Source organism: Hoplias malabaricus, chromosome 12 (assembly GCF_029633855.1).
Source record: "Hoplias malabaricus isolate fHopMal1 chromosome 12, fHopMal1.hap1, whole genome shotgun sequence".
Classification (NCBI taxonomy): domain Eukaryota; kingdom Metazoa; phylum Chordata; class Actinopteri; order Characiformes; family Erythrinidae; genus Hoplias; species Hoplias malabaricus.
This window is the reverse complement of record NC_089811.1, coordinates 36,190,837-36,213,164: the sequence shown is the minus strand read 5'-3', so window position 1 is coordinate 36,213,164 and position 22,328 is coordinate 36,190,837. Positions and strand designations below refer to the sequence as shown.

Here is a 22,328-nt window from a genome sequence, read left to right as displayed (position 1 = left end):
CTTTTCTGCTTATTGTACTGCGAGGTTAATATAGGGGTAAATTCAGGGACCTCATTCTCTGACACTCAGGAATCTCAGATGCTCAGGAATCCAGCACATCAGTTCATTCCAGATATAATAGGTAGTTTTGAGCAGGGAAATCTGTGCGGGACTGTGGCCCTGAACCAGACCCCTGCTGTAGAGTATCTGTCACCACCACATGTTAAAAAACTGAACATGTTTTAGAGAGCCATTTATTTAACACTCAACCCACAACACTTAGCAATGACAAGTAAATTGTATTTTAAAGGAGACATACCCCCTTTTCCACAGTTAACAAAGTTCCCTGGAGGTGCTAACTGAAGCATTTTTGAAATACTGCAATGATCAGACAGTGCATTACTGTTCTTACCCTGTCTAAGTCGCCCTGTGAGGAATGGCTGGTTTCACCTCCTGTTGCGACTTATTCTCTGTTGACTCCACATGTAAGTAAACGGAGTGACGCGCCAGGAGCAGGAACGCTGGGCACTAGCTGGTCATTTTCACTCAGTTCCATTTCTTCTCCGTTCCCATGTTTGCAATATTTAATCAGTATATTTCTTACGCTGCCCTCGTCATTGGCGAACGACTCACATGGAGATGGGACGACTCTGCTTCTGTTTTTGTGATCTACCTAAGTCTGAGGTGTATTATTTCACAGTTTGTGGGTTGGTAGGAGCTCCAGATCCCCAAATTAGAATTAGAATTAGAATCATTGTATTGACCACCTGCACACACAGGAATTTGTTTTCTGCATTTAGCCCAATCCGTGCAGTGAAACACACATTCACACACACTAGGGAGCAGTGAGCACATATGCCCTAGCTGTGGCACCTGGTGAAGCATTTGGGGGGTTAGGTGCCTTGCTCAAGGGCACTTCAGTCATGACCTGGCAACCTTCCGGTTACACGCCCATTCCCTAACCACCAGGCCATGGCTGCCCTTTTTTTTCAGAGATACATTTATTTTGATTGACTTTTATTTTCTATCACTTTCTTTGTCATTGTCCCAGTGTATTTGTAATATGTTGCCAGGCAGTTGCAGTTGCAGTAGTATATCGAAGTATGAATATAATACCAGTATTTGGTCTTCCATACAACACTTTGTGAAAGTTACACAATGTGAAACCAGCCTTCTGCCAGCCTTCCATCACGCTTTCTTTCACCTGGACAGAGGCTGTCAGATAACAGGAAACTGAGACGGATAATGTCTCTCCCCTTTCCTCACAGCGTCCCGAGACAAGTCTGCTTCCCCTCGCGCCGTCCTTCCCTCCCTGAGGGGACCAGGAAACTCCCTCTCCCCAGGTGACAGGAGCAGGAGCGGACAGCGGAACGCTGACGCTGAAGTGTGTTCTCATTCTCACACAGCTCCGCCAGTGTTCCGGAACGCTCCCAAAAACAATCCCAAAGAGGGGGGCTTCCTCCCAGTGCAACCTGATTCAGCCCCCATGTCTTCCTCCCTTCCTCCTTTCTCTGTCTGTCTTGGTCCCCGGGACCTTTTGTCTTATGTCTGTGGTCCTGCCCCTTTATTTATTTATTTATTTATTTATTTATTTTTTTTCCTTGAGTATTTCAGTGTGCATTTAGGATACGTTTGTTGTGCAGTGTTGTTATTATCCCAAGGCTTCCCCACACCTGCGGCCATCCCTCCCTTCCGCTTCTCCTTCCTTTTCTCACTTACTTGTCCTCTCTCTCTTTTTTCCATCTCTCCTTTCATCTCCCATGTGTTTCTGTTGCCGAGCAGCCACTTTGGCTCGCGCCTGTGTTTTTATTGAATTTAAGAAGCTTTGTTTTCTTTACACATCAGAGATACAGGCCCCACCACACACACACACACACACACACACACACACACACACACACACACATACATAATAGACTACGTAGTGGAATATGGAGCAGGTACCTGGGCCAAGTGGTGAAATTATTTGTGCACAGTTTTGCCGTATTTACTCTCTCTCTCTGATGTGGGCAGCTTAGGAGAAGACATGACAGACTGGAGGGAGGAAATGAGGAGAAAGTAATAGAAAGAAATGGCGAGAGAGAGAAATCCTGTAGAAAAAGCAGGAGGAGAGCAGCGTGGGGTTTGTGATTGCTTAGTCAGGTGTCTCTTCATCATTCTGACGTCCTGTTGTCTGCAGCTCTTTCATGTGGTTTGGTGGGACCTGGCCAAAGCTTGGAGAAAACCCCTCAGAGCCAGAGCACTTTTTTTTTTACAGCTGTGTAACCCCAGTTGTCTTAAGATCTTCCAAAAAAGAAACCACCGAAATCCATGTGAGAGGAAAGCTTTGAAACACTGCTCCCTCTTCTCGCTGATAACAATGCTGTGTGGCTTCCAGTTTCTGCGAAAGCGAGCCAAAGAGCTGCGGTCGCTCCTCTGTTCTCCAGCCATCGTTCCAACCTCACTTCATCTCTAGTATCATTTTAGCTTCGGAGATGCTTTCAGATAAGTGCCGTCTCTTTCTTTCACTTCTGGAGCTGTGCTTCATGAGCAGCGTGAAGGTAACAGCATGTGCGCCTCGTTCTATCGGGCTGCTTCTGATGCTGCTTCTCCCCTGAGCGCTAATTAAAGAAGGGCGTTGTTTTCATTATGGCCAGTTGTTGTTGTTGTTATGCTGGTGGCCATAGTGTCAGTTGTGTCCTCTCACTCAAATCCCAGAGGTCAACTACCCAGGGCTGTGCAATGGTCAGCAATCTTCACTCTTCTCCCACATGGAAAGAGGGTATGTTCCCCTTTGACTCTGTGGTGAAAAGTTCTCTTGAGAGTCTACCGGTCCACGGAGAGCCGCACAAGCACATACACAGAGCGGAATTAATGAGCATGTTTGAAGTAATGAATTCCACGCTGTTAAAGTGAAATGTTCGTATTAAATTTTAGGCAGAGGCACTGTGATACTTCCAGCTTTGAGCAATACGTTGACCACATAGACCTGAGGCGAAGGTTCAGCTGTTTCAGCAGTCGCTCTGGAATATAGCTGATATGGGGGAAATCCACTCCAGATGTGGAGTCTTTGACACCAAGTTTCAGCCAGAAACCCAAATCTCCAGTTGGGAAATACAGCGAGATTAGGTTCACGTTAATCCCACCTATGTAATGTGAAGAGTGATGTCACTGCAAAGGCAGCCCAAGGTCACGGAGTCATCGAATGACCTCACATTGAGTTTCTAATGGAACAAAGCTCCTGAATCTGCTCTTGTCCCTCTGGAATTTCTGAGAAGGAACCTAGACTAGTGGGCAAGTGATATATCATTAAAACTGATATTTAGGCTCAATGTTGCTCGTGAAAACAGTTTCCATTTTAGAAAAAAAGACCCCTTGTGGAAGTTCACTTATACATTTTTGGGTCTGTGCTTTCTTGATGGTTTTTAATTAAACAAAGAGTGGTTCTTTTGGACAGTAATGGCGACAGTGTTATAATTAAATAAGCAGGAAAGACTTCAGAATTCATGAATACTTTCCATGTACTGTACTATGTGGTTAGCGTTATAATGTAATTATACAGTCTGTCTGAGATTTGGAGTTATTTCAGAGAGCACAGTCCAAAAACAGAATCAAAACTGCATTTGAGGTAGTTGTTTTTGGCATTTTTACAAGTTTAAAAATGAGAAAAAGGCTTGTTCACCTGTATTCAGGCCAAGACTAGTATAATGATAACCACAGGAATGTAGGACTTATGTGGTTTACTTTGGTCAAAGAACACTTTAGCCCTGTTTGAGTCCTGTTTTACTCAGGGAAGTGGAGGCTGTCGAGTTGTTACCTGCCTGAATAGGAAGCGTAATAATGGCCGAACGAATTCTGTTCATTTCCTGTGTGGGATATTTGAGTTCCTGTAATTAAAAGTATTCCTTTCTATGTTGAATTTCTGATTTTTGCCAGTGATCTTTTATTTATTTTTTTTAATTAAGTAAATAAATAAATAAATTTGCAGTAAGGTTTAACCCTTTCTAGACGTCCTCTAGTGGCGGTTCAGTTTTTGTTATTTTCACCCCATACTTTCTTTTACCTATAGGTTAATAATCCATCCAGCCAGTCCTTCACAGGGCAACACACACAGTCACACATTCACTCACACCTATGGACACCTTTGAGTGTCACACCTATCAACCTACCAACGTGTGTTTCTTTTGGACTGTGGGAGGAAACCGGAGCACCCAAAGGAAACCAACGCGGACACAGGGAGAACACACCACACTCATCACAGACAGTCACCCGGAGGAAACCCACGCAGACACAGAGAGAATACACCACACTCCTCACAGACAGTCACCTGGAGGAAACCAATGCAGACACAGGGAGAACACACCACACTCCTCACAGACAGTCACCCGCAGGAAACCCACACAGACACAGGGAGAACACACCACACTCCTCACAGACAGTCACCCGGAGGAAACCCATGCAGACACAGGGAGAACACACCACACTCCTCACAGACAGTCACCCGCAGGAAACCCACACAGACACAGGGAGAACACACCACACTCCGCACAGACAGTCACCCGCACCGGGAATCGAACCCACAACCTCCAGGTCCCTGGAGCTGTGTGACTGCGACACCACCTGCTGCACCACCGTGCCACCCATAGGTTAATAAATACTTCATTATTTTAATGTGATGCTGAATTAACAAAAACAAATCTGGAAGCATGCTTTATTCTATACATTAGTTCACAACACAACAATTATTTAGAAAGAAAAACGTTTACTCTATGTCTTTGTATTTATTACAGCTATTTTTTATTTTATAAAACCACCGTGCTTATTAAGAAGTGAATTTAAATAATAATCATAAATCCCTAAGCCTAGAGCTAGGAGGCACAGTAATGTATATGCCTTCAGAAAGGCTTTAGCTCACTTGTTGATGCAGTAGTTTGTTCAAAAGGTCACCTTCTGGATTTTTAAATGTCTTTAAAGTGCTTTTCCCCTGATTTCCCTCACTTTTATATTGCTGTACAATTAAGTTCAAAAGCTCTCTCTCTCTCTCTCTCTCTCTCTCTCTCTCTCCACCCCCTGCCCAGTGGGGGTAATTAAACTGGCACTTTTCACTGATGAAGGCTCACGCACAACAGGAGGAGTGTGTGTTGGTGGAAGAGCGTGCACTCTTAGGTGTGTTTGTGTGAAGTCTGGGTAGGGGAGATGCCAGTCAAGTGAAGCTGAAGGGAGGCTCTTGGTTTGCGCCGCTGCTGTCACCATAACGCTTTGTGTTTTGCGTGTAATTTCCTTGTTAACACACGCTTTGTGCCTGGGGCCTGAATAAGCAGAAGCTGAGTCTGCCGAGGACTTCGCTCCCCAGCTGAACATTTCCTTTATATCTCTCTGTAAGCCTGTGTGTGTGGGCTTCACTGTGTGTAGATTAGGTTTATTCCAGCCTGGCTTTCTGTTGGATCCTCACAAACCTGCGGAATCATGGAGCACTCCCCTGCATTATGTCCTCAGCATGTGAACTGCTGGCTCTCTCACAGCTGCGTAAAACTACACATTCTCTCATTATCTGTAAGCACTTATCCAGTTCAGGGTCGCGGTGGGTCCAGAGCCTACCTGGAATCATTGGGCACAAGGCGGGAATACAAACCTGGAGGGGGCGTCAGTCCTTCACAGGGCAACACACACACATTCCCACCTACAGACACTTTTGAGTAGCCAATCCACCTACCAACGTGTGTTTTTGGACTGTGGGAGGAAACTGGAGCACCCGGAGGAAACCCACGCGGACACGGGGAGAACACACCAACTCCTCACAGATGGTCACCTGGAGGAAACCCACACAGACACAGGGAGAACACACCACACTCCTCACAGACAGTCACCTGGAGGAAACCCACGCAGACACAGGGAGAACACAACAACTCTTCACAGACAGTCACCTGGAGGAAACCCACGCAGACACAGAGAGAACACACCACACTCCTCACAGACAGTCACCTGGAGGAAACCCACGCAGACACAGGGAGAACACACCACACTCCTCACAGACAGTCACCTGGAGGAAACCCACGCAGACACAGGGAGAACACACCACACTCCTCACAGACAGTCACCCGGAGGAAACCCACGCAGACACAGGGAGAACACACCACACTCCTCACAGACGGTCACCCGGAGGAAACCCACACAGACACAGGGAGCACACACCACACTCCTCACAGACAGTCACCTGGAGGATTGTATTTGTCTTATTTAAGCATCCACCAGTTGACACAGTCAGCGATGATATTTCTATTCCAGTCCGACAAATATATCTTGATCTTTCTGACAGAGAGCAAGTGTTAGTCCAAGTGACAAGCCAAGGAACTGAATGACAAAGAATCTTAAGAGGAATGAATGGTCAAAATGAGATCAAAACAACTAGCAGTTTGAATGAATAGTTATGGAGTTACTACAAGTGTAAAAAAGGTCTATAAAGTGATTTTACAGGTATGTAATAAAGTGTAAGTCCGTAAAAGTTAACTACACATTGCCTCATTTGAGATTATCAAATGCTAATAGGCGGGTTCCCTCTGAATGGCACAGGCTTATAATGGTATTTTGTGTTGTAGAAGCTTATTTTACTTCAGGTCACTGGGATTGAATCGTTAAACTAAATAAGACAAACGCTCTTGCCAGTACTCACCTTAACACAAGACAAAAGAAGATACTTCAAGACCTGCAGCAGGGCTGTACTGCCTGTCAGGCTGAGAAGAGGTCTGTGACACTTCGCGAGGAGAGAGCTGGGTGAATCACACGTACTGCCAAGCAATGAGAGGACAAAAACACACCGTAAAGCCCCCAAATGGAGACATGGAAATTACACGGTTCACCAGTGCCATTAACATGTCACTGTCTGGACTCCATTTTTCTTTTTTATATTCTTACACTTTAGTGCCTATTTATCACATTAAAATCACCAGTGTCAAAGCCTAGCCGGCTCAGTGGAAGAGGGGTGTTCATCTTTTCTCTTTCTTTCCCCCACTGTGAGTAGACGGTACAGGAGTGTGTTTTCGCTGCTGTTTATTCTGATCCCATTATTCATATGTTGTAGGCTCCTATTAGAGGTTAGCGTTTCTGAAACACTGTAGGAAATAAAGTAAGTAATGGTGCTTTTTTTGGGGTACACATTTTCAGTTTTGAAATGGTGAGCTTTCCCTTTGAAATGTAGTTTCCTTTTGTCGAAGGTAACACTGGTGCTTTCAGTGTGTGCCCTTTGACCCCTCCTTCATCTGTGGCATTATGTGCTTTTTGTACATTTCCCCTTAAAGTAACATTTCTTGCTCTTTTGCTCCTCGTTCTTTTTTTCCTCTTGGTTATTGCTCTCTTTTTGGTGGTGACAGGCAGTCGTCTGCTCGGCATGTACCTCCCCCCGGCTGCCAGCACGTCGACGTGTCTGTAATAAGTGAGTGTGGCTGAGAAATGACAGGGTTGGAGCTCACTAATGCACTCTGAGCTGCGGTCTCCCTCACGCTGCAGAGAGAGAGAGGGTGAGTAGGAGAGGGACAGGTTGTGGTAATAAGCCTGAGTAATTGTTCAGATTGTCACTTGGCCTTTACGGCAGAAGTAAGTGGGCAAAAAGAAAGGGAAAAAGGGAAAGGGGCCAGCAGCATTGCCCGCTCTGATCTGTGACGAAAAGAGCAGCCCCCACCCCAACTCTTTTTCTCTTTTTTTGGGAAAATACACCACAGAGAGCATTTAAATAGCACCTGATTGAAAGGAGGAACCACTCTGTGCTGGCTTTTAATAGCCATTGTTTGGCGTTATACTTAATCTGTCTGGCTTTAATCAGTTTTATAATTCTTACTGGCGTTCAGTTTTAAATTATACAGGTTCTTCACATTCCAGCATTTTGGTAATTAGGCAGCTTTCTGTAGTTAACCTTGTTTACTCCTTTGCTTGATTTGCCTTTTTTCTTAAACTGAAACACCACTTTCTGTGACTACTATTGTATATCAGTCATTTACCCTCTCTTCTGCGCTATATCTCCTTTCTGTTTATTGGCGGGTTACCTTTGAGCAGATTGTGAGTGTGTTATTTAGAGCAGTCGAATGTTTTGTGCGGTGATAATAGCAATCTCAGAAAATGGAGATGGATTACTTCATTTTGTGAACACCTCGCACAGTGTTGAGAGTAATTCATTGATGTTGAAATCTAACAGGAGAGAGATTAGATATATGTGATAGAATGAGGCTGTACTGAAGCCCTTGTGGTGGAGAGATCAAAGATTCATGTTTTATCCAGACATGTGTCGATGACATCTGGAAATGCTAGTATGCTTCAAAGTTTAACAGGCCCAAAACTCCAAATTACTTAGGCTTCTGGAAAATGGACAGATGGGTGTTGTGTAACCTTCTTTCAAATGTTTGTTGAAGCATGGCAGCTGATGAAACATCTTCGTCATTGAACCTCGTAGCGACTTGGTTTACCAGGTTAGTTTTATACAGCTGTAGTCACTTGACTTCTGAAGCATCGTGGAGTGATGGAGTTGTGATATTGGTGTAACCCAGTAATAATATACTTCATTAGACCAAGACACAGTCACTGGTTTCACAGTAAACCAGGATAACGTCATTTTAATTACCATTCTAACTGCAGTTAGAATTACTCACATACAGCATCAACCTAAACCACGCTGCTGATGCTGTTGTAAACACATGTGCTTTGGCATGCCTGTAGAAATGTGCTTGTTCGGTTCTTTTGTTTAGTTTCTAGGGAACAAATAATGTCTCTAAATAATATTTTTCCACCAAAAGACTTTAGGGGCTTAGTATGTTCACTCCATTCGTCCAAATCATTGAATTCTGGTGTTCCAACCACTTCAGGCATGGAGACTGCTTCTACAAACATTTGTGAAAGGATGAGTCGCTCTCAGGAGCTCAGTAAATTCCAGCGTGGTACAGTGATAGGATGCCACCCTTGCAACAAGACCGGTCGTGAAACTTCCTGAAGTATTATTTACTAAATGAAGTACACTGTTGTTGTTATAAGTGCTAAATATTCCACAGTCAGCTGTCTGTTGTGGTATAACGAATACGAAGTGTTTGAGAACGAAAGCAAGTCAGCCTCAAAGAGGTAGGCCACGTAGAATCAGTGGATGCTGAGGCTAATAGTGCACAGAGGACGCCAACGTTCTGCACTCAATCACTACAGCCCTCCAACCTTCATGTGGCCTTCATGGGATTCCATGGCTGAGCATCTGCATCCAAGCCTTACGTCACCAAGTGCAATGCAAAGGGTCGGATGCTGTGGTGTAAATCACGCCGTCAGTGGACTCTAGAGCAAAGCAAGGTCCATAAAGACATGGATGAGCGAGGTTGGTGTGGAAGAACTTGACTGGCCCGACCTCAACCCTGACGTCAACCCGACAGAACACCTTTGGGATGAATTAGAGCGGAGACTGCGAACCAGGCTCTCATCCAAAATCAGTGTCTGACCTCAAAATGCACTTTTGGAATATTGGTCAAAAAATTCCCATGAACACACTGCTTAGCCGTATGGAAAGCCTTCCCAGAAGAGTTGAAGCTGTTAGAGATGCAAAGGGTGGGCTGACATCATGTTAAACCCTATGGATTAAGAATGGGATGTCACTTAACATATTGTCGCTGTCCAATTAAAAATATGTATTTCCCAAATAGCAACTTTACAGGAGAAGGGACACACCTTCATAACTTTCAATGGAAATCTATGTAAACAGATTTTATTCCAAGTCATTTTGGAGCATTCCTATTGGTCCATTGATCATGAAGTTTTGCCACAACGTGAAGGGAAGCTGCTGTGTTCAGATGATGTAGAAAATTAAAATCCACAAAAATGGAGATACAAGTTTTTAATTGGATAGCAACGATATACTGGCGAAGGCAGACGTGCGAATACTTTTGGCATATAGTGTGTGTGTAGAGTGGTATGCACATCAAACCGGTTAGCGGAAATACTTATTTTTATTTTATTATACCATTCCATTGCAGTTTTTTGATATCCATGTTCAAATTTCTTAATTTCAGATTGTTTTTAAAAAAATAGCTTTAAAAATCATGACAATATCGTGAATGTGGGAAGTGGGGGCAATCGCCCTTGGTGTCACAGTGGTGCAGCTGGTAGTGTCGCAGTCATGGAGGGACCTGGAGGTTGTGGGTTCGAGTCCCGCTCCAGGTGACTGTCTGTGAGGAGTGTGGTGTGTTCTCTCTGTGTCTGCGTGGGTTTCCTCCGGGTAACTGTCTGTGAGGAGTGTGGTGTGTTCTCCCTGTGTCTGCTTGGGTTTCCTCCGGGTGACTTGTCTGTGAGAAGTGTGGTGTGTTCTACCTGTGTCTGCGTGGGTTTCCTCCAGGTGAATGTCTGTGAGGAGTGCGGTGTGTTCTCCCTGTGTCTGCGAGGGTTTCCTCCGGGTGACTGTCTGTGAGAAGTGTGGTGTGTTCTCCCTGTGTCTGCGTGGGTTTCCTCCAGGTGACTGTCTGTGAGGAGTTGGGTGTGTTCTCCCTGTGTCTGCGTGGGTTTCCTCCAGGTGACTGTCTGTGAGGAGTGCGGTGTATTCTCCCTGTGTCTGCGTGGGTTTCCTCCGGGTGACTGTCTGTGAGGAGTGTGGTTAGGAGGAGGGTTAAAGACAGTGAATGAATTTTGGTGACTTGTCAGTTCTGAAAATGTGATTCAAGCATTCATTAAGCCCACAGTATTTGAGGTTAGGTTTAAGTCAGAATTCACAGTTTCTCTACTGTGTCAGGTGCCCTTTGGTATAATCATGAGCAGTGTGCAGATTAATGGTCTTAGGGTTTGCTGTGCAGGACTGTGCTTGTCCTGGCCTGTGGGGACAGTGTTGACGTGCAGCTTTATTTGTCTATCCTATGCTGCACCTGCTGTCATTAGTGCAGCAATCCTGTGGGAGGATCTCTGTTGCTGCTAATTGCTCTGGGAGTATTTTCTGTGTCGCTAACCTCTTGGGTTTAATAGTTGGACTGTAACTCCTAATGTATCAGTTACCACTGCCTTGATACAGCAACTGTTGTCTGACACTTTGATGCAGTAGACATTTGTGTATCTCAGACCTCTCGGATCTTGAGATTGTGTTGATTTAGTGCTTCAGTAGTGGCATTATTAGACTAGGCATGCATTTAAAATGTGTTCTTTGGTACTGTGCTTCAGTGTTTTGTGAGACTGAAAATTTGAGTTGAATAAAGCTGCTGGAACAAAGATGTTGCCTAATCCAGTGATTAATATATCTCTTAATGTCTGAGGAGCCTGCTTTTGTGTCAGCATTTTCCCAGTGTGGATGTCTCCTTTTCATGCAGCTCATATTTACCCCAGAATGGTACGTTTTTGTGTTGTGAAAGGGTGATTGTGAAAGGTATTTTCTTCAGAACTTTCATTATTTTTAGATTTCTTAATTGCAGGAATAATGAATAATCACCCACTTCTGTTTCAATGGATATATTAAGGCACAGTTTTACTAGTTTCAACCCAAATTGTTAAAATAAGTTTATTCACATAATTATTGTGCTTAGCCCACCATATTTAGAAATGTTCCCTTCCTCTGCAGCCTCTAATTGTGCTAACACACAGTGCTGTTTTGCAACTAGTACATTCTTAAAAATGCAAATGAATCTCCTCATCTCTTTTTAAAAAAAAGGTAATGTCAGAACTTCCATTCATTCATTCATTGTCTGTAACCCTTATCCAGTTCAGGGTCGCGTTGGGTCCAGAGCCTACCTAGAATCATTGGGCGCAAGGCGGGAATACACCCTGGAGGGGGCGCCAGTCCTTCACAGGGCAACACAGACACACACTCACACATCCACTCACACCTATGGACACTTTTGAGTCATCAATTCCACCTACCAACGTGTGTTTTTGGCCTGTGGGAAGAAACCGGAGCACCCGGAGGAAACCCACGCAGACACAGGGAGAACACACCACACTCCTCACAGACAGTCACCCGGAGGAAACCCACGCAGACACAGAGAGAACACACCACACTCCTCACAGACAGTTGATAGAGATAGTTTATCCGTGTTTATTACTGAACTTCAGTTCAGTGTCAGAGGAAGTTAGTGTTTGATTCATGTAAAGTGAATAATTGTTTGATTACATACCTGTTCTGTGGTTGTAGGCATTATTGATTTAAACTGAGTCTAGGACCTGCATTTAGAAGAGATTCTCCTTGGTCAGTTAAGTTATATATTGGCACTCTTTTATCTGCTCAGATATCATTGTAAGTGCACTATGACCAAAAAAAAACTGTTCTCTTTTCTTTGAAGAAATAAGAAGAAAGAAGAAATAAGAAGAAAGATTTTACCTTCCTACAATGAGCCAGTTAATTATCCAACTTGACTATCCTGATAACAGTGAACATCACCAAATACCTTCCAACACGGAGAGCTGTTAGCAGTTCAGATACACAATTATATGTTCTCCCTGTGCCTGCTAGGCTTGGGTTTCCTCTGTCAGTCTTAAAACACATGTTGGTAGGTAGATTGTCCATAGGTACGAGTGTGTGAGTTCAGGGTGAGTTCCTGCATTGCACACAGTGATTCTGGGAAGGCTCTGAACACACCGTGACCCTGAACTGGAGGAGCACTTACATATAATGAACGAACAATGTACTATCCTTATAAAGAGCAGAATGTTTCATCTGTACGTAATCATATTAAAAATCAAAGATGGGCACATACATGTATTGTGGGTTGATTCCAGTATACACTGATTAGCCATATCATTAGTTCCAACCTTCATGCAGTTGAAAAATCTCCGCAAGGCTCCGCAAGACCTCTAAAGGCATCAAGATAATTAGCCGGAGATCCTTTTAAGTCCTCTTAGTTTTGAAGTGAGACCTCCCTGGATCGGGCTTGTTTTACAATACATCCCACAGATGCTCGATTGGGGAATTTGAAGGCCAATTTGTAATGTTCCTCAAACAATTTCTGAACAGTTTTTGCATGTGACAGAGCTCATTATCTTGTTGAAAGAGGCCACAAAGGGTTGTACTCAGACTGCAACAGAGTTAGATCTTATGACCCAAGGTTTCCAAGCAGGACATTGCTAGAGTATCACTCTGCTCTGCCGGAATGCCTTTTTCCCCGTAGTGAATCGACACACTGTCTCACACACACACACAGCGATCCACATGATGTTAAAGAAAATGTGATTCATCAGACCAGGCCACCTACTCTTGCGCCAGTCCAGTCGTGATGTTCACATGCCTAATATAGGGGCTTTCAGGAGTGGACAGGGGTCAGCATTGGCACTCTGACCAATCTGCGACTGTGCGATACCAAACACAGCAAGCTGTGATCCACTGTGTGTTCTAACACACTTTTAACATTGCCAGCATGAACTTTTCTAGCAATTTATGCATCAGTAGCCCTTCAGACCAGATGGTCTAGCCTTCAATCCCTGTGTGAGCCTTGAGCACCCATGACCCTCTCAGAAAAGAGTTTTGGTAGGTACTAATCACTGCGTGCTGGGAACACTCCACATGACCCTGTTGTTTTGGACATGCCCTGACCCAGTCGACTATGCCATCACAATTGGACTCTCACCGAAGCTCCTGATGGTTGCCTGTTCAGTTCCACTCTTGTAACACTTCAACTTCAAGTAACAAAACAAGATAAAACAAGAAGTTGCTGCCTGATGTATCCCATCCATTGACTTTGCGATGAGACAATGAGTGGTGTTCCCTTCCCTTCACCTGTCAGCGGTTTTAATTTAGTGGCTGATAAGTAAATGTATTCTGGACACACATGCAGGCTCATGAATATTTATATAATGTTGAATCTAGGTGGGCGGCACGGTGGCGCAGCAGGTAGTGTCGCAGTCACACAGCTCCAGGGACCTGGAGGTTGTGGGTTCGATTCTCGGTTCAGGTGACTGCCTGTGAGGAGTGTGGTGTGTTCTCCCTGTGTCTGCGTGGGTTTTCTCCGGGTGACTGTCTGAGGAGTGTGGTGTGTTCTCCCTGTGTCTGCGTGGGTTTTCTCCGGGTGACTGTCTGTGAGGAGTGTGGTGTGTTCTCCCTGTGTCCGTGTGGGTTTCCTCCGGGTGACTGTCTGAGGAGTGTGGTGTGTTCTCCCTGTGTCTGCGTGGGTTTTCTCCGGGTGACTGTCTGTGAGGAGTGTGGTATGTTCTCCCTGTGTCCGCGTGGGTTTCCTCCGGGTGACTGTCTGAGGAGTGTGGTGTGTTCTCCCTGTGTCTGCGTGGGTTTTCTCCGGGTGACTGTCTGAGGAGTGTGGTGTGTTCTCCCTGTGTCTGCGTGGGTTTTCTCTGGGTGACTGTCTGTGAGGAGTGTGGTGTGTTCTCCCTGTGTCCGTGTGGGTTTCCTCAGGGTGCTCCGGTTTCCTCCCACAGTCCAAAAACACACGTTGGTAGGTGGATTGGCGACTCCAAAGTGTCCGTAGGTGTGAGTGAATGTGTGTGAGTGTGTGTTGCCCTGTGAAGGACTGGTGCCCCCTCCAGGGTGTATTCCTGCCTTGCGCCCAATGATTCCAGGTAGGCTCTGGACCCACCGCGACCCTGAATTGGATAAGCGCTTACAGATAATGAATGAATGAATGAAACTAGGTCCACCTAAATATCATAGCTTTGTTTTTTTCCAGTAAAATCAAGAAGCAAATGAATCTTACATGAAGCCAGCGATTCTATAATGCTGTTAGTGGAGGCAGTAAACAGTTGATACTGATATAGAAAGCCCATTAAGGTAATTACATTTTAATTTGGACAATTTGCTTATTTGCTGGAGCTAATGTGGATGTTATTGATTCACCCCAATTTCTCTGAGTGTTTCCTTTACTTGTCCACAGCACTCCTTGGAGGACAATATACATATCTATTCCTCTTTTGAAAATCCATTTCCAATACACTTCATATCAACCTCCCTCTCTCACATTCAGCATCAAAGAACTGTAGAAATAAGAGTGAACATATCTGTCTGTTTGGCTGTTTTTTTGCGGCTGCGTTGTGTCTGCTGTTATCTCTGTTTCCGCGGCTGTTTGGTTCTCGTTTGCACTTGACATGTCTTTCATTAGAAGGGGGTCAGCATGGGGAGATTACACTGAGAGAGCAAATAAACCCAAAGACACATGTTTCATCAGATCATCAGCCACAGACTAGATTAATCCACTCCCTGCTGTAATGAGTAATATCACTAAAGCATGGCTTAAACAGGCTAAGCTAATTAATAAATGTGAGGGAACGATCTATTGCAGACAGGAGTTACTAATTAAAATGCATTGTTGAGGTACTCTAACATTAGTGGGCCTTTCCAAACGTCTATTTTGCGCTTGCGTTTATAAGGCATTTTCAGTGATGTTCAATCTCTGTTGACGTACAACATGCCATCAGATGTCATGTCACAGTTCATACGTTGTCTTTGTCTTTCTAATGAAGGTGGGTATCATGTTACACTCTGTATCACTGTTTAAAATGTTGTGAAGAACAATTTTGACATCCATTATGGCAAGAGCCTGAAGGTGGAGTGAATGTTTAGTAAAAAAGCGCAATTGATTTGCATGCTGCAGTGATCGACTGTAGTGTGTGAATGTGCTGAGTTACGGTCTACTTTTTCTCAAGCTGTGCAGGTGAGACCAATTGCCTGTTCACCCTGGAAGCTTCTGATTACACACTACTGTGCTCCACACTTGCTACTTGCATGTCTTCATTATGCCTTATGCACTGAATACAAAAACACTGCAGCATAGCCTCCTACAATCAAACAGCTGTGTGGAGCTTTTTATGAATCACTACTGGCATCAAGGTGTTATGATTAATATTAGTACAAGTTGAACGAAACCCAGCTGTATATAAAAGGGTACTAGTGTAATGTAGCAATCAGATATATAAACACCACTCTTTTGTTCATCCCTTTTTTTCGGGGGTTAACAACTGTTTCTGGAACCTAAATAAACTTTTATCTGGTCACATTTTAAAGCTTATTAGTTGTGCAGTTAACAAATGCTTAACGAATGTTTTTTTTAAAAGACAAGACCTATTAGAAATTTGTTTACACTTTTTCTTTTCCTTTTTTGTAAGTAGTTGAAATAAGTAAAGAACCTCTGTTAAAAATGCATTCGAAATGTATTCGAAGCTTTCTTTAGTGACATTTTCATCATTTTCAAAATCAAATGAAAACTCTAACTTTCTGTATAGATTTCGTTAGGGCTGGCCCCGAAAACTCGGATATCCGTTCGTTGAGTAGGAATTCGGTTTATAATTTAAAGATTTGGATATTGTTTTTTATGGGGATATGTGACTATCGATAAAGGTAACCCTCTACTTCACATGTATTCAGCCTTGTCAGTATAAAAGTCTTGAACGAACTCTAAAATAGCCTAACACGCTACAGTAACCTACTTACAATGAAGCAGGCAAAGCTACAGTTCATTTTGTCAGCTCTGGTTTAATTTGTGTACACTCTGTGCCCTTAGTGGCACTGTGTAGAGCACGAGTTAGTGAACGACTCAGCGAGCGGAGCCATGCTGGGAACCGTAGTGCAGCCTTCATTTTTAAGCAGGCTCTGAATGCTGGTTTTCCAAACAATTGGGCTGGCTTCAAGAATTCGGGTATTTAGATATTTGTTTGTTGGGTAGGTATTTGGTTTCTAATTTTGAGATTTGGATATTTCGTTTTTTGGATAAATGAGGTTATCGATAAAGGCAACGATCCACCACATTCAGGCTCCAGCAGTAAAAACAGTGCTCTCCAGACTCCACACATATTCAGACTCATCAACATAAAAGTGTTTGTGCAAATGAAGCCTAAATCTCAGTCAGATGAAACAGCCTAACGTGCTAAAACAACACACTTACAATTACGATGAAGCAAGACGATGCCACAGTTAATATTGTCAGCATTGTGCCTGAAATTAGAGCACCTCCGCTCAAACTGGTTTAATTGTGTATACTTTGTGGCCTTAGTTAGCGAGCTAGTTAGCAGGTTAGCGAGCGTAGGTAGCGAGCTGAGCCGTGCTGAGTTGGAAGGGGATTTTGTTAATGACAACAATATACACCACCTCAAACATTCCCTGAATATCCTGGCTGAAGCTCTGAAGCCCTAAAAAAGGTATTCGTGACAGCCCTAGATTTCAGCTAATTCGTAAAAAAATATTCGATATAAAAATATTATAGAATTAAATAATATATATTTTAGACATGTCCATGATGATGAACAGAGTTGTAGTTCATAATTCATGAATCTATATTTGAGAGATTATAATAAAATTAGGAAATCACTTTTTTCCTGATGATCTCCAGAAATGTAAAAACATGTCAGAACTTTTTTCCCATCCCTGCTGCCTTGCTCAGCACAGGAAAGAATTCAGGGTCATGACTTCGATTGACCGATACTGATGGGTTCAAGGGTCAGAGGGAAGTACATCAGGGCTTTCTGCATGTACTGACCCCTTCTTCGCTTCTTGTCAAGGCTGTAGGGCACCGTGATGCATGGCCCCTGCTCCAGTGTAGTGATTGGCTCTACAAACACAAAACCCACTTTACAGTCCCAACATTACACAAAGCAATTAGTGTCTCTCTCTCAAAAACTCACGAGCGCACACGCACACACGTGCACACGCACATATTCACACAAGCTGAATATGACAATTAGTATTGTACTCACTCTCACAAGGCTTTCTCTACACTTTTACTTTACTATGTGCAGTAATTAATGTCACGTAATGTGCACAACCTTAGACCTCACCACCCTCACCCACAGACTTGGCTTATTAAAATTATATACAGTAATTGCTATTGAATTAATAAACTGATGCCTGACATCTTTCTCTCCCTGTCTCTCACACACACACACACACACACACACACAGCTCTTGTATGCTGTGTGCTGTTAACTACTTTTACATACACTCACTAGTGCAAACAAAAATAACACAGACTAAATATCTTTATGTAATATTCAAAGCATGAGTTTTTATTGAATTGTTTTACACAAGTATTGGAAATATTATCTCTTTTTTTTACACTTTTTCATTCATTTATTCATTCATTCATTATCTGTAACCTGAACTTCAGGGTCACGGTGGGACCAGAGCCTACCTGGAATCATTGGGCGCAAGGCGGGAATACACCCTGGAGGGGGCGCCAGTCCTTCACAGGGCGACACACACACACTCACACAGTCACAACACATTTTAAATATCAAATATTTACAATAATTTCATACTGTTATCGTCGATTTATGTAACGTTTATTTTTTTTCCTATCAATAGCCAATACCTATGATATAATCACTGTAAAGCATGGCCACTCATGACGTACTGTACTATGTCTAGATACTTTCAGATCAAACCATTGTTACTCTATGATGCATGCAGATATTATTCTGTACATTAATTGTGCGGTGTATAGATTTCATGTGCACTGTGTATTTTTCTTTGTAACAGACTGATATGGAGCAGCACTTGACAGATGTGTCCAACAACAAAGCCCCCCACTTCACACTCAAGTAAGAGTTGTGTCTCTGCATGTGTTTATATTTATTTATCTGTGTGTGTGTGTGTGTATCTGATGGGAGGTGAGTGCATGATTTTGCATACCCATGTTTGTTTTTATGTGCATATGCATGCATTCGAGAGTGCACATCTCTGTGTATTTGTGTGTGCTTTTGTGTTTCCTCCTGCCGTGTTGTTTTTCAGTCTGTCCTCATATCATTAGCAGGCATTCTAATTTCCCTGCTCTTTGCTGAAAAGATCAAGGCAACGTTGAACTTGCATATGAAATGATGAATCATTAAACAACTACAAAAGCACGGGGAAAGAGGGTTAACGACACAAACAAACACATGCATAAATTGGGAGTGTGTGTGGGGATGTTGGTGGAGGGGTGTGAATGACTAATGAGCTAGTGTGGGATTAGAGATGGCCTCTTGCTTTGCTCCTCTGAGGACAGTGCACATCAGAGAGTAACAGACTTTGAATCCGGATCTGATTCCGTTTGCATACCTGTCTTAGAAAAGCTCATCCCACTATTAAAGTTCTTACTTAATTCTGATGTTTTGTGTTCAAAAAATAAATGAATAAATAAATACATAAATAAAACCCAAAACAAACAAATATGAAGAAATTGTACATGTTTGAACAATTGTATGGAGTCAACAAACAAAAGTTACAGTACTAGATTAGAAATGTATTCATTATCTGTAACCCTTATCCAATTCAGGGTCGCGGTGGATCCAGAGCCTACCTGGAATCATTGGGTGCAAGGCGGGAATACACCCTGGAGGGGGCGCCAGTCCTTCACAGGGCAACACACACACACACTCACCCCTATGGACACTTTTGAGTTGCTAATTCACCTACCAACAGAGGAAACCCACGCAGACACAGAGAGAAAACACCACACTCCTCACAGACAGTCACCCGGAGGAAACCCACGCAGAAGCAGGGAGAACACACCACACTCCTCACAGACAGTCACCCGGAGGAAACCCACACAGACACAGGGAGAAAACAGCACACTCCTCACAGACAGTCACCTGGAGGAATCCCACACAGACACAGGGAGAACACACCACACTCCTCACAGACAGTCACCCGGAGGAAACCCACACAGACACAGGGAGAACACACCACACTCCTCACAGACAGTCACCCGGAGGAAACCCACGCAGACACAGGGAGAACACACCACACTCCTCACAGACAGTCCCCGGAGCGGGAATCGAACCCACAACCTCCAGGTCTAACATTCATCATTGATTTAATTTGATGACATTTGGATAGGCGACTAACTTTTTTAAAAATACCAGTGTGATTTCTAATGGAGCAAATTATGTTCCTTGTACTGCAACCTCGGCTAAAGTTGGTGGTGTACTTGAAATGTTCTGGTCCAGATGAAACTGGATCTGAAATAGGCCCTAAACATTCCTGTAAATATAGGTACTTTATTCATGTTGTAATTTATTGTCTTATATTTATGGTACTTTTTAATTATTGTGATTAGTTTAGTGGTTTGTGTGTATGGATAGTTGTATATAAGTCTATGTAAGTTGTGTGTGTTAGTACGAGTCTCTGGACTGTATCTTAAATGTACACCATATCCAGATTTCCAGACGGCCATATCCAGCTTTTAAGTCAGGAACTAGTTTATACAGGGATTCCCCAAGCGCATGAAAACCACAACAGCACAGATATGAAAGTTCTGGGTTATTGAAGAAGTACAAACCATGCAGGTACTGTTTCTACCGCACGCCACACCTGAATAATCAACGGTGAGAGATAATCAGATCAGATTGGGTGAAAGATGTGATTACCTTGCCTCAGCCACACAATCAAAGCTGTCTGTGCAAGTGATGTTCCGCAATAGCCCACAGCCACCGGAGAGGCTTTTCAGTGGGGGTAAAAAGCGCTGCTGTCTAAGTGCAGTCCACAGGGCCACAATGGAGAGCTGATAGGGTCATCTCCCCGCAGACTGACCCCAGCTCTGTGCCACGTGGAGAACCTCTCACCATGGCAACCTGCTTTTCAGCTCCTCCTCTCCAGCACCAGTCTCACGTCTAATGCTTTACACAGCCAGCAAACGACCCTTGAAATTGAGAGGAGGAAATGAATTATCACCGCTACTTGAAATATAGAAATTGAAAGCCATAAGTGTGACCTGCCACTTGCTAATGGCATGCCTATAGGAATGTATAAAGTAAAAATGGTCTGCTGCTTTTTAGCTATTTAAAATGTTGGCCAAAAGAAATCATAAGCGGTGAGTGTGTATCAAGTGCACACACAGAGAGCATATCTTTGTCACATATATAGAAGTGAACGATTTGCGGTAGAGATAAGGGTGACCTGTGTTTCTATTCTTTGTGTTATATCATATTAACGTTTAACAGGAAATTGATTGTGTGCCATGTTGAGCCAGTACTTTGCTGGAGCTATAAAAGCAAAACTGTCTTCTTTCCTCATTCAGTTTTATACTTAAACCCTTTCTATTTTAAACACTGCTTTTGTCCCACCTTCTGAACTGTAGAGCACTGTAGAGCACTCCTGAACTGTAGAGAACCCACCCCCCACCCCCATATCTATAAATAATAGATATTATTTATGTTGTTAATTAATTGATAATAATTAATAATCAGTTATAACACAAAGACAGAAAAGGCAACCGTGACCTGTTGTTTGCCAAATAGTGAACCCACATCCATCTACAGTGTTTAACCTCAGATCTTGCTGAATACTGACCTTACTTTGTCTCCTCCGTCAGTCGACGTAAAGACTGTTGGCTTCAGCACATATTTGTTAATAGATTTAACCATTTAATGAATTGACCACCAACAGAGTGCCTTTTGAGACACGGATGATAATGTGGTGGACCTTAACATGTGAAATGATTCAATACACTTCCTCAGGTCAGTTTCAGTGAATTTTCTGAGACTTTCAGTATTAGACCGGAAAAAAAAAAGAGTCACTGCCGCACTTCCTGTCTCTGTGTTACATATGATTACTAATGACGTTTAAAGTGTTTACAACATAATGAACAACCATGTAATAAACAGGCTTTTAACCTGTTTCTAAACCTTTATAAGTGTAGTCTTATTTTAAACTTTCTGATGTTTTGGAATTTTCTCCGGGCGGCACGGTGGCGGAACAGGTAGGTGTCGCAGTCACACAGCTCCAGGGGCCTGGAGGTTGTGGGTTCGATTCCCGCTCCGGGTGACTGTCTGTGAGGAGTGTGGTGTGTTCTCTCTTTGTGTGCGTGGGTTTCCTCCGGGTGACTGTCTGTGAGGAGTGTGGTGTGTTCTCTCTGTGTCTGCGTGGGTTTCCTCCGGGTGACAGTCTGTGAGGAGTGTGGTGTGTTCTCCCTGTGTCTGCGTGGGTTTCCTCCGGGTGACTGTCTGTGAGGAGTGTGGTGTGTTCTCCCTGTGTCTGCGTGGGTTTCCTCTGGGTGACTTCTATGTGGAAGCCAGCACAGAACCTTCTTTCTGGACCTCAGTCACCCTAATGGAGCCTGTAAGTCTGGAGACTAGGCCCTGGGCCTGAGCTTAAGGCCTGGTGGAGCTCAGCTGGGACTGTGGCTGTGGCAGGGTGATAAGCAATAAGCATTAGCCCAGCAGTAGAGGAACGATGGCTGTGAATATAGAATTATAGAACAGCCAAGGTTAAAGGCATATACAGAGCAAAATGTAGGTCCCCGAGCCAGAGATGGAGTCTTGTTTGTGTGTGCCACATCTGATCTTTCTTTTCCCTCTGTCACCCTTCAGCATCCCATCTCTCCGTCTCTGCTTTTCTCCCTGCCTCTCTCTTCTTTGTTCTTCTCTGTCTTGTTGTCTGTGTCTGTCTGCTCTTCAGAACCCTTCACAAACGTCCCACCCTCCATCCCACTCTGTCTCTTTCTCACTCTCGCCTCATGACCACCGGTCCA

The 22,328-nt window shown here is 43.7% G+C and overlaps 1 protein-coding gene across 1 annotated transcript in view; it reads left to right on the top strand.

Moving 5' to 3' along the window:
* Positions 1-22,328, top strand: part of pard3bb (par-3 family cell polarity regulator beta b) — a 309,049-nt gene that overhangs the window by 85,187 nt on the left and 201,534 nt on the right. The window contains exon 6 of the mRNA XM_066685934.1: positions 18,359-18,420. Coding sequence (XP_066542031.1) covers positions 18,359-18,420 — 62 coding nt within the window. The remainder of the gene's footprint in view (positions 1-18,358; positions 18,421-22,328) is intronic.